Source organism: Cherax quadricarinatus, chromosome 6 (genome assembly GCF_038502225.1).
Source record: "Cherax quadricarinatus isolate ZL_2023a chromosome 6, ASM3850222v1, whole genome shotgun sequence".
NCBI classification, from domain to species: Eukaryota; Metazoa; Arthropoda; class Malacostraca; order Decapoda; family Parastacidae; genus Cherax; species Cherax quadricarinatus.
In genome coordinates, this window is record NC_091297.1 from 1,365,866 (window position 1) to 1,383,365 (window position 17,500).

Here is a 17,500-nt window from a genome sequence, read left to right on the forward strand (position 1 = left end):
GTGTGTGTGTGTGTGTGTGTGTGTGTGTGTACTCACCACAGATCCTGGCGGTGGCGTAGTAGTCTCCAACACTCTCTATGATGGAGGCCAGACCCGCCACCATCATCCCCAACACCCCAGCCACAGTCACTGTCGGCATCCCCCACTGTCCTGCACAAACACAAAAACAAACAAACAATGAGAGTGATAACGAACGAACCGAAAAGTAGCCTAACATTTCCCCTGCAAATTTTGGATTGTTGTAATTTTTTTTCAGCCACGATAGTATGCATATTTTTCTGGCATGGCTTACTTACCTGGGTAAGGTATCCTGAACCAGGGAGTATTGCTGATGAGGGTGGAGCGGTCAGTGCGAGAAGGGCAGCCCGGAGGAAACGTGTCAGTGACAGTCAATACCCAACACACCAGCCAAGACGTCAACAACGCCACTATTATCTGTGTGCAGTACCAGTCAAATACAATGCAGTAGTGTACAAGTACCTGCATGCTAATACCCACAGATTGTGGGAATAACGCATATACACAATCAGAACGTTTATTGGAAAAGTTTAGTTTATCAATCCTATCCAGTAACTCTGTACTCACCTATTTGTGGTTGCAGGGGTCGAGTCCTAGCTCCTGGCCCCGCCTCTTCACCGGCTGCTACTAGACCCTCTCTCTCCCCGCTCCATGAGCTTTATCAAACCTCGTCTTAAAACTGTGTATGGTTCCTGCCTCCACTACGTCATTTTCTAGGCTATTCCACTGCCTTACAACTCTATGACTGAAGAAATACTTCCTACTATCTCTCTGACTCATTTGTGTCTTCAACTTCCAATTGTGGCCTCTTGTTTCTGTGTCCCCTCCCTGGAACATCCTGTCCTTGTCCACCTTGTCTATTCCACGCAGTATTTTATATGTCGTTATCATGTCTCCCTGACCCTCCTGTCCTCCAGTGGTGTCAGGCCAATTTCCCTCAACCTTTCTTCGTAGGACAATCCCTTAGCTCTGGAACTAACCTTGTTGCAAACCTTTGTACTTTCTCTAGTTTCTTGACGTGCTTTATCAAGTGCGGGTTCCAAACAGGTGCTGCATACTCCAGTATGGGCCTGACATACACGGTGTACAGTGTCTTGAATGATTCCTTACTAAGGTGTCGGAATGCTGTTCTCAGGTTTGCCAGGCGCCCATATGCTGCAGCAGTTATCTGATTGATGTGTGCTTCCGGAGACATGCTCGGTGTTATACTCACCCCAAGATCTTTCTCCTTGAGTGAGGTTTGCAGTCTTTGGCCACCTAGCCTATACTCTGTCTGTGGTCTTCTGTGCCCTTCCCCTATCTTCATGACTTTGCATTTGGCAGGATTAAATTCGAGAAGCCATTTGCTGGACCAGGTGTGTTCATCAAGTGTGTTCATCTGTGTTCATCAAGAACTGCAAGAAGCCCCTTTCACGTGCCTTCAGCATTCCATGGAGAGGGAACATAGACACAGGGGTCATCCGAACCTCACTAAAAACAACAGACAGCCCTACTCCACATAGGTGGCAGTAAAGCAATTGCAAACAAATTACAGACCGATAGCACTAATGTCCCATATCATAAAAATCTTTGAAAGGGTTCTAAGAAGCAAGATCACCAACCACCTAGATACCCATCAATTACACAACCCAGGGCAACATGGGTTAAGAGCAGGTCTCACCTGCCTGACCTAACTACTGGACCATTATGACAAGGTCTTAGAGGCATTGGAGGACAAAAAAATGCAGATGTAGTATACACAGACTTTACGAAAGCCTTTGACAAGTGCGACCATGGTGTAATAGCGAACAAAATGCGTGATAAAGGAATAACAGGAAAAGTTGGTAGATGGATCTATAACTTCCTAACAAGTAGAACACAAAGGGTAATAGTAAACAGAGTAGTCTGAGGCAGCTACAGTGAAAAGCTCTGTTCCACAAGGCACAGTACTCGCCCCCATCCTGTTTCTTATCCTCTTATCTGACATAGATAGAGATGTAAGCCACAGTACCGTGTCCTCCTTTGCGGATGACACCCAAATTTGCATCACAGTGTCATCCACTGATGACACTGCAAGATTCTAGGCGGATATCAACCAGATCTTTACATTGGCCGCGGAAAACAATATGAAGTTTAGTGAAGAGAAATTTCTATTACTCCGATATGGAAAACTCGAGGAATTTAAAAGTGAATCCGAGTATAAAACAAATTCCAATCACACAATAGAACGAAAAACTAATGTGAAGGACCTGGGAGTGATAATGTCAGAGGACCACACTTTCAATTTTCACAACAATGTATCTACCACATTTGCAAGGAAAATGATAGGGATAATGAGAACCTTCAAAACTAAGGATGCCAAGCCCATGCTGATTCTCTTCAAGTCACCTGTTCTCTCTAGGCTTTAATACTGCTGCACACTAACGGCCCCTTTCAAAGCAGGTGAAATTGCAGACCTGAAGAATGTACAGAGAACTCTCATTCACGGCACGTTTATGTACGATAAAGCACCTAAATTACTGGGAACGGTTAAAGGCCCTTGATTTGTACTCCCTGGAGCGCAGACGAGAAAGATAAAAAATAATATACACTTGGAAAATCTTAGAGGGACTAGTCCCAAATTTGCACACGCGAATCATTCACTACGAAAGCAAAAGACTTGGCAGGAGATGCAACATCCCCCCAGTGACAAGCAGGAGCGCTACGAGTACACTAAGAGACAACATAACAAGTGTCAGGGGCTCAAGACTGTTTAACTGCCTCCCAGCATCCATAAGAGGGATTACAAATAGACTCCTGGCTGTCATCAAGAAGGCGCTGGACAGGCACCTAAAGTTATGGTTCGTACGTCGGTTTGCGAGCGGCCATTAGTAACAGCCTGGTTGATCAGGATCTGATTCACCACGAGGCCTGGTCGCGAACCGGACCGCGGGGGCGTTGATCCCCGAAATCCTCTCCAGTTATACTCCAGGATTGATAAAGCCGTTATTGGCGAATCGTCTCCTCCAACAAATGTTTGTGTCTTATTCCCATATCCTGTACTGCAGTAGGAACATGAGAACATTGCCCGGTAATGGGAGACAGTAATGGTGAAGCTGGAGGTGCTGTCCTGGGAGACAGTAATGGTGAAGCTGGAGGTGCTCTCCTGGGAGACAGTAATGGTGAAGCTGGAGGTGCTGTCCTGGGAGACAGTAATGGTGAAGCTGGAGATGCTGTCCTGGGAGACAGTAATGGTGAAGCTGGAGATGCTGTCCTGGGAGACAGAAATGGTGAAGCTGGAGATTTTGTCCAGGTAGTCGGGAACTATACGCAGGAAGGAATACATATAAATGACCTCATAGGGGACAGGAGCCATAGTAGGGGAAACAAGTGTAGTCAAAGATAAGATAAAACCAATATTGCAAACTAGAAATACCGCAGGAAATAGCAAACAAGAGGACTCCACTAGCAATAGTGAGGATATATTACCAAAAACAACTGGTGGGAGCTCCATTGTTGGTGCTAGGGAGGACAGAAGTAAGACAGGGAAACATGCACCAACAGGGAATACAGTCACAGAAACCCAAGGAAAACGGAAACCAAGCCTGTGCACATACTATGCAGAATTGAGACACTTATGCAACACATGGGAATCTTTATTGAAGAAACGTTTCGCCACACAGTGGCTTCATCAGTCAAATACAAAGTAGAAATGGATAAGGAGAGTAGAAGTATGAGGTAATCAGTCCCTCAACCTGGATTCGATGTGTTCAGTCCATCACTCTTGTTGTAAGTGCAGCATAGGGCCAGAGAGGTGGCTTATATACTGCGGTGAGATGAGTTGAAGCAGGAGGAGGCGGGATCTTAGTGGGACCTGCCACTAATGTAAGTAGGTCATCGTCCAAAGGTTTGGGCAAGCGTTGAAGTCTTTGTACCAAGATTCCATGATGTTGCAGTGTCTGACAGATGTGATGAATGGTTTTGAAAACCGACAAGTTGAAGAATTGAGACACTTATGCATTCCCATGTGTTGCATAAGTGTCTCAATTCTTCAACTTGTCGGTTTTCAAAACCATTCATCACATCTGTCAGACACTGCAACATCATGGAATCTTGGTACAAAGACTTCAACGCTTGCCCAAACCTTTGGACGATGACCTACTTACATTAGTGGCAGGTCCCACTAAGATCCCGCCTCCTCCTGCTTCAACTCATCTCACCGCAGTATATAAGCCACCTCTCTGGCCCTATGCTGCACTTACAACAAGAAGACTGAACACATGAATCCATGAGGGACTGATTACCTCATACTTCTACTCTCCTTACATTTCTACGACTGATCCACTGTGTGGCGGTTTCTTTGATGTGTTGCATAAGGACTGATTATCATGGAATCTTGGTACAAAGATACGCTTCTACTGACCTCTTACTTATCCCCATCCCGCCTTTCTTACTTCTCACCGCAGCATTTGCCCTATGCTGACTTACAACAAGAGTGAGACCACTCGAATCCAGGTGGACTGATTACCTCATACTTCTACTCTCCTTAAACTTTGCATTTGACTGATGAAGCCACTGTTCGAAACGTTTCTTCACTAAAGATTCCCATGTGTTGCATAAGTGTCTCAATTCTTCAACTTGTCGGTTTTCAAAACCATTCATCACATCTGTCAGACACTGCAACATCATGGAATCTTGGTACAAAGACTTCGAAATCTGGAAAAACAGATGGGACGTGCAACTATGACCACCCTAGAAAATGCCATGCCCATATGACAACAGGAAAATGCAAACTCCCTTCCTGTAAGCTTTTTCACCCTGAACTGTGTACCTCTTCAGTACAGGAAAGACTGTGCTATAACTTAAATTGCCAGGCATACCATCTAAAGGGGACAAAAAGATACAAAACATCCAGGCCATGGGAAAACCTGGAAAGCCACAGCCACTCAAGAGGGAGAGGTTTTTTAGTGCCAGGAAGGAAAAAAAACTGGCAGGAAATGGCAGAAATCGTACACCAAATCCAGTCATTCCTGGAGTGGAACCACAGTCGATGGCCTCCACTCCAAACCAACAGATACAGATACTAATGCCGGAAAAAAAATCCCCCCCCAAGTACCAACAATACCACCAGTCCGATAACATTCTTCTTTGCAAATATACAGGGTCTAAAGCCAGCAACAAACAACAAAATACCTTTCATCCGTGGACTGCTTGCAGAGGCAAAGGCAATGTTCGCGGCTTTCACTGAGACCCACATAAAGGATCACTTGGACAACGAAATATGGATCCCAGGTTACAACCTATACAGATGTGACAGAGTGAACAGGCAAAAGGGGGGGGGGGTTGGCCTGTACATTGCAGAGTCACTTGTTTGCACAGAACTGCTTAATGCCTCAAATGATGTAGTGGAAGTTTTAGCAGTAAAGGTCGAGAACCAAAACCTAGTCATTGTGGTAGTCTACAAGCCTCCGGATGCAACATCCCAGCAATTCCAGGAACAGCTGTTAAAAATTGACCACTGTCTGGAAAATCTTCCAGCTCCTGCACCCAACATCTTGCTCCTGGGGGATTTCAACTTAAGGCACCTAAAATGGAGGAATATAGCAAATAATATTGTTGCAGTAATAACACCAGGAGGCAGCTCTGATGAAAACTCACACTCACACGAGCTTTTAAATCTCTGCACAAAATTCAATTTAAACCAGCAAATAATAGAGCCTACTAGACTGGAGAATACACTAGACCTCATCTTCACTAACAATGATGATCTGATAAGAAATGTCACCATATCAAAAACAATATACTCAGATCACAACATAATTGAGGTTCAGACATGTATGCGTGGAGCCCCAGACCGACATAATGAGACTAGTCACGAGGGAGCATTCACCAAATTCAACTTCAATAACAAAAACATAAAGTGGGACCAAGTAAACCAAGTCCTAACCGATATAAGCTGGGAAGATATACTAAGCAACACAGACCCCAACTTATGCCTAGAACAGATTAACTCGGTGGCACTCGATGTATGCACAAGGCTTATTCCTCTAAGAAAAAGGAGGAGTAGATGTAAAATAGAAAGAGACAGGCGCTCCCTTTACAGGCGACGGAAAAGAATAACAGAGCGGCTAAAAGAGGTCAATATATCTGAAATGCGTAGGGAGACACTGGTCAGAGAAATAGCAAGCATCGAACTTAAGCTAAAAGAATCCTTTAGGAGTCAGGAATCGCGGGAAGAACTAAAAGCCATAAATGAAATCGAAAGAAACCCAAAGTATTTCTTCTCCTATGCCAAATCAAAATCGAGAACAACGTCCAGTATTGGGCCCCTACTTAAACAAGATGGGTCCTACACAGATGACAGCAAGGAAATGAGTGAGCTACTCAAGTCCCAATATGACTCAGTTTGTAGCAAGCCGCTAACCAGACTGAGAGTCGAAGATCAAAATGAATTTTTTATGAGAGAGCCACAAAATTTGATTAACACAAGCCTATCCGATGTTATCCTGACGCCAAATGACTTCGAACAGGCGATAAATGACATGCCCATGCACTCTGCCCCAGGGCCAGACTCATGGAACTCTGTGTTCATCAAGAACTGCAAGAAGCCCCTATCACGAGCCTTTTCCATCCTATGGAGAGGGAGCATGGACACGGGGGTCGTCCCACAGTTACTAAAAACAACAGACATAGCCCCACTCCACAAAGGGGGCAGTAAAGCAACAGCAAAGAACTACAGACCAATAGCACTAACATCCCATATCATAAAAATCTTTGAAAGGGTCCTAAGAAGCAAGATCACCACCCATCTAGAAACCCATCAGTTACACAACCCAGGGCAACATGGGTTTAGAACAGGTCGCTCCTGTCTGTCTCAACTATTGGATCACTACGACAAGGTCCTAAATGCACTAGAAGACAAAAAGAATGCAGATGTAATATATACAGACTTTGCAAAAGCCTTCGACAAGTGTGACCATGGCGTAATAGCGCACAAAATGCGTGCTAAAGGAATAACAGGAAAAGTCGGTCGATGGATCTATAATTTCCTCACTAACAGAACACAGAGAGTAGTCAGTCAACAGAGTAAAGTCCGAGGCAGCTACGGTGAAAAGCTCTGTTCCACAAGGCACAGTACTCGCTCCCATCTTGTTCCTCATCCTCATATCCGACATAGACAAGGATGTCAGCCACAGCACCGTGTCTTCCTTTGCAGATGACACCCGAATCTGCATGACAGTGTCTTCCATTGCAGACACTGCAAGGCTCCAGGCGGACATCAACCAAATCTTTCAGTGGGCTGCAGAAAACAATATGAAGTTCAACGATGAGAAATTTCAATTACTCAGATATGGTAAACATGAGGAAATTAAATCTTCATCAGAGTACAAAACAAATTCTGGCCACAAAATAGAGCGAAACACCAACGTCAAAGACCTGGGAGTGATCATGTCGGAGGATCTCACCTTCAAGGACCATAACATTGTATCAATCGCATCTGCTAGAAAAATGACAGGATGGATAATGAGAACCTTCAAAACTAGGGAGGCCAAGCCCATGATGACACTCTTCAGGTCACTTGTTCTATCTAGGCTGGAATATTGCTGCACACTAACAGCACCTTTCAAGGCAGGTGAAATTGCCGACCTAGAAAATGTACAGAGAACTTTCACGGCGCGCATAACGGAGATAAAACACCTCAATTACTGGGAGCGCTTGAGGTTCCTAAACCTGTATTCCCTGGAATGCAGGAGGGAGAGATACATGATTATATACACCTGGAAAATCCTAGAGGGACTAGTACCGAACTTGCACACGAAAATCACTCACTACGAAAGCAAAAGACTTGGCAGACGATGCACCATCCCCCCAATGAAAAGCAGGGGTGTCACTAGCACGTTAAGAGACCATACAATAAGTGTCAGGGGCCCGAGACTGTTCAACTGCCTCCCAGCACACATAAGGGGGATTACCAACAGACCCCTGGCAGTCTTCAAGCTGGCACTGGACAAGCACCTAAAGTCAGTTCCTGATCAGCCGGGCTGTGGCTCGTACGTTGGTTTGCGTGCAGCCAGCAGCAACAGCCTGGTTGATCAGGCTCTGATCCACCAGGAGGCCTGGTCACAGACCGGGCCGCGGGGGCGTTGACCCCCGGAACTCTCTCCAGGTAAACTCCAGGTAAACTAAGATATGAAAACAATCTTAGAGTAGGAATTATAATATAAACTTATAATATAAAAATACAAATTGAAATGGTACTTGCAATTTCACTAGAGTCTGGTATAGGTTGTTGACAACATCAAGAGTATAACTAGATTTAAATTGACAAAATAAAATTCACAATTAAAGTACCAAAAGAATAATAGTAAAAAATAACAAGGGTAATGTCTTGGTTATAATATGATAGTAAGATGGTAGACAGGTACACAGGTACACAGGTACACAGGTACCCAGGTGTGATGAATGGTTTTGAAAACCGACAATTCTTCAGGTACACAGGTACACAGGTATACAGGTAGACAGGTACACAGGTACAAAGGATAATATAAAGGTTGGAGTTGAATATACAAACTTGAAAATTTGGCAACAAAATGTTATGGGAAGTATAAAATAATGTTTAATGTACAAAAGTAAAATTGACTGGTAGTAAATATGGTGTTTAATAAAATTTTAGTAAGTAATAATGATTACAAAAAAGTGAAAAAGTAATGTTTATTTCATTCAATATTGCACTGGTAGTTATACTAGAGGTTATATGGCAGTACAAGGTAATTAAGAGTACTCTAAGATAGTAAATGTGGTATTAAAACAGGTAAAGGTAATTAGACAAGTAATGGTTATTAAATGTCAAAAATGTTAAGAGTAAATTGAAATTATAGTAAAAATGATAATTATTAATTTTAGTAAGTAATATCAATTGATAGTATTTAAAAAAATATGAGGTAGTAATATGGACAGAGAAAGTATCAATTCAGCTAATGTTTAAGCAAACAATAGTAAATAAGAAAATTACATAAGGTGACTTATGCTTACTAGTAAAATCACAAAATGAGGTAGTTGATTATTTAATTACTAAGAGATTGTACAATGAAATTTGAACAATAATGGAGCAAAACATACACTACACTACGTAGGCTTTTAAGTTGGACATTGTTTAGTTATTCTCTGTAAGATTAGTATCCCTGAGAAATCGTGATAGATCATTCTCGTTCGTGATTGTGTACAGTTGACCTACATTTGTTTTCCTAACAAGAATTTTCCCATCCCGTGTGAAGCATTGGTGTATTGTGTCATTATTCTCCCGCTTAAGTTTTCTGACTCTATACAGGAGGTTCTGACGTTTTTTGGTAAGACACTCGTTTATGTATACCTCTTTCTTTACTTTAATAGATGCAATAATTAAGTCTTTTTTCCTGTCATGTGAGTGGAATCTAAGCATAACACTTTTTCTACCATGGGATCCTAGTAACCTGGCTTCTTTTATTTCTGACTCTGGTACAATAACACTTGTTTGGTCCTTTATGATCTGCAGAGTAATTTCTTTACTGTTTGTTTGGTTCATATCACTGGGAAAAAGTGGACTGTTAACTATTACTGCGTCCGATAGTTTATCTTGTTCAGTTTTATCTTCTTGGAGAGCAAAGTAGTCACTGAACTGGTTATCTAAGTTGTTCTTCCATTCTTTTACTGCTTCTTCAACCTTTGTATTAAGAGATATTATTTGTTGGGTATGGCTATCTATGACTGTCTGGATGGTCTTGTCACAGTTAGTCATTCCTGGTGTTGATAACTTTTGTTCAAGACTGAGGATTTTGTTCTCGAGTTGTGTCATCCTGGTGTCTTGTTTTGTTAGCGTCTCTCGAAGATTCATATTTTCAATAACTAAGTTGGAGATGCATGTCTTTAGGGTATCTGGATCGTTGGTCATACCTGAGAGACTACTTGGTAGGTTGAATCCGGGGAAGAGAGGGGAGGATGGGCTGGTGGCAGCCATGTTTGTTGTTATTGTTGTGGTGTGGCCTTGAGTGGTGGTGAGTGGGGTGGTTGCTGGGCCGGCGTCCTCCTGGCTACACTTGTTGAATAGTTGATTTTTCGGTGTTTTCTTGCTGGCCTTGGTGCTGTTTCCTCTTAGATTGCGCCTCATAATACTACAGGAATTGTTGTAGTTAAGAAGAAGTTGTAGTTATACAAAGCTTAGGGTTACGTTGTTCGGCTGGCAGCGGGGTGTTGCTTTCGGTTTGTGGGCAGTCTTCCTTTGATCTCTATTATTTTCGATTTGTAGGTTTCACTGTTGGTAATCTTTGGTCATTCTGGGTGCTACGTTGGGTAGTGCAGTTTTGCTTGTAACTAGGTCATCATAGGAGCATTGGTAGCTCTGATAGTTGGAGAAAAGTACGGAGCTTGGAAGTCGCTGCTGCCGCTGCCAAAATCGGATTACCGCTAACCAGAACTTCTACTTTTATCATGAATTTTGTCTATAATTACAATGGGATAAATATATCATCCTGCGTGGTTATTATCAAGCACGTACAACAGGGATAAAAAAAGTTTGTTAATCAGGTATGAAAACGTCAGTCGATCATGACTTGAGAAAACAGTTTTTTGAGTAGTAACCTTGTATACTGCAGTCTCGTGTACCCAGCTTAGCGCCAACTGACCTACACTCGGGGTGTCTGACAGCAGGATCTTGATCCAGTCTCGTTAAATCGAACATAATTGATTGAAAATAAGACTTGAGTTGTGCCTACAATGTGTATTGTTACATATCTGCTATAAGTTCCAGAGATTATGGGACTCTCAGTCTGCTCTCAAACCAATCTTCTTAAACTGACAAGGAAATACATGTACTACTAAAATACGAATTAATAAGAGACACAGGAAAGTAAACCGAATGTACGTAGAGATCTGTAATATTTAGTTGTCATTTTATGTGTGTACCGAACAGAAAGCAACGATAAGCAATCCTGTCAGTGCAAAATATTTGCCAGTCTTCACTTAAAAGGCTTTAGTTTACACTTATGAGAGGACAGTAAACTTGCTGCACGAGTACTGTCTTTCTGTTTTCGAGGCAAAAAGCGGCATATAAAAAATAAATAAAATATGGGGAATGACTATATATCTTCGAGCTAACAAGAGGAAAATAGTATTGTATCCAAAGTATTTAAGTTTCAAAGTAAATGTTATTGTCGACGAAAATATTTGTTTCTGTGAACATTTGTGATCAGTTCCATTTGTTTTGTGTAGTCACATGCCATTATCTTCACTCTCATCGCCACATTTGGAACTGTGCAGAGATCTGTTATATAGCCAAGCTTTTAACTCTTGGGTTCTACAGTCAAGCTTTTAACCTCTGGGTTCAACAGCCAAGCTTTTAACCCTTGGGTTCTACAGCCAAGCTTCCTTTTGGTTCTTCAGCCAAGCTTTTAACCTCTGGGTTCTTCAGCCAAGCTTTTAACCTCTGGGTTCCACAGCCAAGCTTTTAACCTTGGGCTACACGGGCCAAAAAAAATGCCTTTTATTATTTAAAAATTTGGAAAATTAAGATTGAAAAAAAATCTAGATTTTCAATTTGGTGCCAACAAACATTAACAATAATTAACAGGTCACTGACTTCAGGAGAAATTTTAGGAAGGTGCCATCATGGGGAGTGCCTTGGTCCCGGTGGAGAGCTGTTGATCCAAGGAATAAGAGCTACCCTCCCCTTCCTTGGATCAATCCTAAATACTTCCCATTCCCCAGGCTCTGTATGACCCCTATGAATTTAGCGCTTCCCCGTGAATTTAATCTCGAGAAGTGCCTGTGGTACGTAGGACTGAACGTAGTAAGCACCAACAGCCTGACCGATCAAGTCATCAACAGGGAAGTCTGGTCTGGGACCGGGCAGCGGAAGCAATGAACTCTGGATCATCTACAGGTAACCTACAAGTTATAGTGACTTTTCTTTTTATTAGACCTCAGTTAATCAACTTCCAAAGAGACTAATGTTTATGTTGGGATGTATGTAAGTGTTGTGTACCATGACAGAAAGTTTGCTTCAGTAGCTTCAAAGTTGATTTGTTGCACGAGGATCATTAAGGCTGAATTACTCCTGAACGCCACCAATCAAGAGCATATTATTCCCAGAAAAACCAGGATTAAAACAAACTTTTAGTGTATATATCCTGAGATATACACACACCTCTCATTGCAGATTCACTGAAATATATACACTTCTTACTGAAGATACACTGAGAGATACACAGAGTATATGTCTTAGCGTACAGACACTAGGAGATACACACCTCTCAATGTATATATCCTGACAAGAGGATGGAGCTTACGTCAAGAGTGTGGCAGTGAGCCAGAACTTACGTTGGTACAGCCTCCACTTCTTAGAAGAAAATGTTAAAATAATTGTCTTGTGATATAACATACGTTATATTACAAGCCCCAAGAGGGATGACGATCCTCTTTTAACTGCTTCGTCTTAATTCTTATTGGCCTCTATATTAGTTATACATGACTTTAACACGAATGCAAATAAAATGATGCGAGGGGTTAACGCACTGGCCTGTGAGTTTTAAGACTTGCTTGCCAGGGCTCAAACTCCATCCTTTCCGGAATTTATAAGAACATAGGAACATAAGAAAGGAGGAACACTGCAACAGGCCTGTTGGCCCATACTGGGCAAGTCCTTCACAAATTCAATCCACTAACACAATATTTGCCCAACCCACTTTAGTTCTACACTAACAATAAACTCTGATAAATCCACTAACTCAAGTGCAACCCCTGAGTTTATTATCACAAATAAGACTCCAGCCACACTGTCGTTGCCCTACTGCTGGTAATACTAAAACAAACATACTATATGGGAACAATGTTTTGCTGATCACTTGATAAACCTCTACATAGAGCCAAAAGCTGCCCCAAGAAAAGCATAATTTGCAACATATCTTCATTTAGCGAGCTAGTAACATATTTGTAGGTACAAATATGTGATTAGAAAGTACTTCACTTTGAGATAATTAATTCTTAACAAAAACCTTTTTTCGCTTATTCAGTCACTATGAGTAGCAAACTTTAGCTAACTTTCCTTAGCTATATATATATATATATATATATATATATATATATATATATATATATATATATATATATATATATATATATATATATATATATATATATATATATATATAATTGGTCAGTTTGAAAGAACTCATTTAAAATTAAGTCCTTTCTATTATTATTATAATCAAAAAGAAGCGCTAAGCCACAAGGGCTATACAGCAAGTCCTTTCTAAATATGCGTTTAAAGATATATATTTTTTCATTTATGTTAAAGTAAAAATTAATAATTTTGTAACAAAAGAACCTTAGAAAACTTACTTAACCTTATTAAAACAAGCTTAATTTAACTTAGCCTAACCCAACTAAATATATTCTAGATAAGTTGACAATAATTTGATAATAAACAAACACAATGAAATATATTTTTTCTTCAGGTTCAGAATAATTTTTTTGCGAAATTATAGCATACACAAATTTTCGCTTGCCATATTCGGCAAGAAGAGCGTTGCAATTTAAGGCAAAGTCGCAAGTTTAACCTATTCGCCACCACAACATATATATGGTTCCAGTGTTTTCTCAGTTGACGTTCTCCTTACGTAATATTTAAAGAATTAACGTCATATCTTGAAAATTAAGCTAGCACACAAGCTGAGAAAATCGTCCCTGATTGCTAGTCTCGGACTAAGCCTAGTTGATATCCTGTTTTTATCAAATATTTCACACACTAAATGAACATCCTGCAACTGGGGGCAGCATACGTACCGAGAACATCTTGAAAACCTGAACTTCAGAGTAGATAAAACCGTAACCTCTGCGGTAGCCGGTAGGCAGACTCAGGCTCACATCCTTCATATACTGAGAGAGTAACACCATCAACACAGTGGTCCTGAAAAGCAGGTTCGAAGTGGAACAGCATGTAAATGCTGACAGGGTATATTCAATGACAATGAGATGCAGCTAATATTGTCACTAACCACAACGTTGTGCCTGCACAGTGGCTTCATCAAGACCCATGCTTTAGTAAAACGTTTCTGTTAATTGAGGCCTCCACTGCATTTTAGTGTCATCTACTCCAAGGTAAGTTAGAAATATATAAAATAAATCTATCCTTACATCACTAGCATTCAGTGGTTGATGTATATAGTTAAAAATCCTTTTTACCCTAAATCATGTAAACACAAGAACCAAGATCAATATTTGAAGTGTACAAACTATACAACAAATCTCATGCACATTTACCTGTTATTATTTTAGTAGTATAATTAGGATTAGTATTTTCATTACCACCATAAATTTCGATAGGGTACCCGTCGTTAAATCAGTACCTTGGTTCATTAACCAATCACAGGCAAGGCCGCCAAAGCTGGAACAACGTGGTTCACTTGCAGTAAGCATTGGCAGACTTCCCTAGTTGCTGGTTGAATATGATGCGCTCTGACTTCTGCTTTGCCATCTGTCATCGTGGTGTACACTTATTATTCTATCTGTACATATTGTACATACCTGTATATAGAGGGTGAAGGCAATTATATATTATAGTCAACTGCTGAGTTTGTTTGCTCCAGTTCCAATTACGACCAGGTGTCACAGGCCATTTATTACCTGCGTTCGTAATACAAGGACATAAACTTACAACAAAGACAGAAACTCACAACACGGTCGAAGACTTAATTAAAATGACACGGACGTATGACAAGGACGGGGACTTACGACATGGACACGCTCCAGTGTTGAGAGGATCGGTCAGCCGCCAGATCGAAGAGAGAGAGACCGACAAGGGAGACTGTAGGAATGATGGTAAGAGGAGTGATCCACTTAAGCATTACACCAATCACACCTGTGGAGGGAACACATAATTAGCTAGCTAGACGAAGACTGAGCTAGAAGGCCACGGGCCTAAAGCTCAAAGGGAACCATCTGCAAATAATACAAAAACCAGTTACGGCATTCATCTGTTTACAGTAGAGGAAATTTGATTAATATAATCATTAACAGCAGGATACATCTTTACGAAAACCTACAGAGCATTGACAATCAATCTATGAAACCTCTACAAACATTTAGTGACCCGCTAGTTGACAAAATAGAATCACTGTTATGTGTTTCATTGTCAACAAGCTGATTTTCTTTCAACTTGCGATAGTTCATTGCACTGCTACATCCATCGAGTAAGAGATTAGCCAGAAAAAAATAAAAAGTCTTTGACGAGGTAATTGCAGAAAGTTCAAGAACCATGTGGAGACGAACCTGTAAAACCAAGAATGATCTGGAAAACGGAAGACACTGCAATGTTGCCTTGTATAGCCCTCATCCTAGCCTGCCACTCCTCCTGCTGCTGCGCTGCCGTCAGGTTGGCAGCCCTCTGGCTCTCGCAAGACGCGAAGTTGGCCGACAATAGCGCCACGGTCGGGATGAGGTACGCAAAGTTACCACCTTGCACGATTGGCAGCCTGGGAGAGAGAGAGAGAGAGAGAGAGAGAGAGAGAGAGAGAGAGAGAGAGAGAGAGAGAGAGAGAGAGAGAGAGAGAGAGAGAGAGAGATTAGATTAGATTTTGCCACCGAAGTGGCTAGTTTATTGTGCACCCCATATCCATCCTGTGGACGGTAGTGCAAGAGCATATGGATACACAAAAGGCCCAGGAACTAAGCCCCAAAGGGTTAACAGGAATACATATGGATTTATATCTACATATCTATAGTTTACTTATCTGTTACATGCAAATTTAGGAAATTTGCTTAGTATATCTGGTATCTTATTTTCATTAATAAGATATCTTGACATGTCACATAGGTTATTATACTGTCTGTCTCTGTATTCTTCAATAAGTGGACAATTAAGCACATAGTGTTCAAGAGAGTGACCATATGCCTGATCACATAATTTACATTTAGTTTGATCATCATCTGTGTGTCTCCCAAACTACCAGAAGTACTTGTAACCAAGCCTAAGCCTGGCCACTACAACATCAGTCAGTACTTGTAACCAAGCCTAAGCCTGGCCACTACAACATCAGTCAGTCTGTTCACATTGTACGTTACTCCATAAACATACTTATCTACGTTCATGTTATCATAGTGGGTTATAGATCTACTCAGGCTTCTAATTGCATTCCTATAACAATCATTTTCATTATTTACTTCTCTCCTAATATTATTCCCAATGCTAGGCACAGTTATACCAAAGTTATATTCTACATTCTCCTTCTGGGTACTCTTCTTGGCTAACATATCAACTTTATCATGAAGGAGTAATCCAATGTGTGATGGGATCCATAGTTAGTTTAATATATTTATTATGCACCCCATACCCATTCTGGAGGCGGTAGTCAAAAGATTACAGAGGTACATAATGGGTTCAGGGACTAGGCCTCAAAGTTTTGATAGCCGAGCAAGTTACAAAGGTAATGAACTCACAATTTACAAAGGTAATGAAATCACAATTTACAAAGGTAATGAACACCAGGTAGGTCTGGTCACAATCATGACAAGTTACAAAGGCATTTACAGATTACAGAGGTACGTAATGGGTCCAGGGACTGGGCCCCCAAAGTTTTGATAGCTGAACTAGGTATAAAGGTAATGAACTCACAAGTTACAAAAGTAATGAATCCTGTAAGTATCGTTACTTACGTTTATACATGGCTACGATCATGAAAAAAAAAAAAATTATAGAGTAATAAGCAATTCACACTTCCACACCCGGTCACAACTGTGATGAGTTATTGGTGCAAATATTGATTGTTGAGTCACACACACACACCCTTACTAGGCGAGTACACACACACACACGCAAATACACACACACACACACACACACACACACACACACACACACACACACACACACACACACACACACACACACACACACACACACACATACATACACACACACCCTTGCTAGGCGAGTACACACCGAGCATGTCTCCGGAAGCACACATCAATCAGATAACTGCTGCAGCATATGGGCGCCTGGCAAACCTGAGAACAGCATTCCGATACCTTAGTAAGGAATCATTCAAGACACTGTACACCGTGTATGTCAGGCCCATACTGGAGTATGCAGCACCTGTTTGGAACCCGCACTTGATAAAGCACGTCAAGAAACTAGAGAAAGTACAAAGGTTTGCAACAAGATTAGTTCCAGAGCTAAGGGGAATGTCCTATGAAGAAAGATTAAGGGAAATCGGCCTGACGACACTGGAGGACAGGAGGGTCAGGGGAGACATGATAACGACATATAAAATACTGCGTGGAATAGACAAGGTGGACAAGGACAGGATGTTCCAGGGAGGGGACAGAAACAAGAGGCCACAATTGGAAGTTGAAGACACAAATGAGTCAGAGAGATAGTAGGAAGTATTTCTTCAGTCATAGAGTTGTAAGGCAGTGGAATAGCCTAGAAAATGACGTAGTGGAGGCAGGAACCATACACAGTTTTAAGACGAGGTTTGATAAAGCTCATGGAGCG

The 17,500-nt window shown here is 41.3% G+C and overlaps 1 protein-coding gene across 1 annotated transcript in view; it reads right to left on the bottom strand.

Moving 5' to 3' along the window:
* LOC128691739 (solute carrier family 23 member 1) overlaps positions 1–17,500 on the bottom strand; it is a 123,813-nt gene that overhangs the window by 55,810 nt on the left and 50,503 nt on the right. Inside the window, exons 4-8 of the mRNA XM_070079692.1 lie at positions 15,277–15,479; positions 14,740–14,866; positions 13,792–13,915; positions 297–435; positions 37–150 (exon numbers count right to left, since the gene is read on the bottom strand). Coding sequence (XP_069935793.1) covers positions 37–150; positions 297–435; positions 13,792–13,915; positions 14,740–14,866; positions 15,277–15,479 — 707 coding nt within the window. The remainder of the gene's footprint in view (positions 1–36; positions 151–296; positions 436–13,791; positions 13,916–14,739; positions 14,867–15,276; positions 15,480–17,500) is intronic.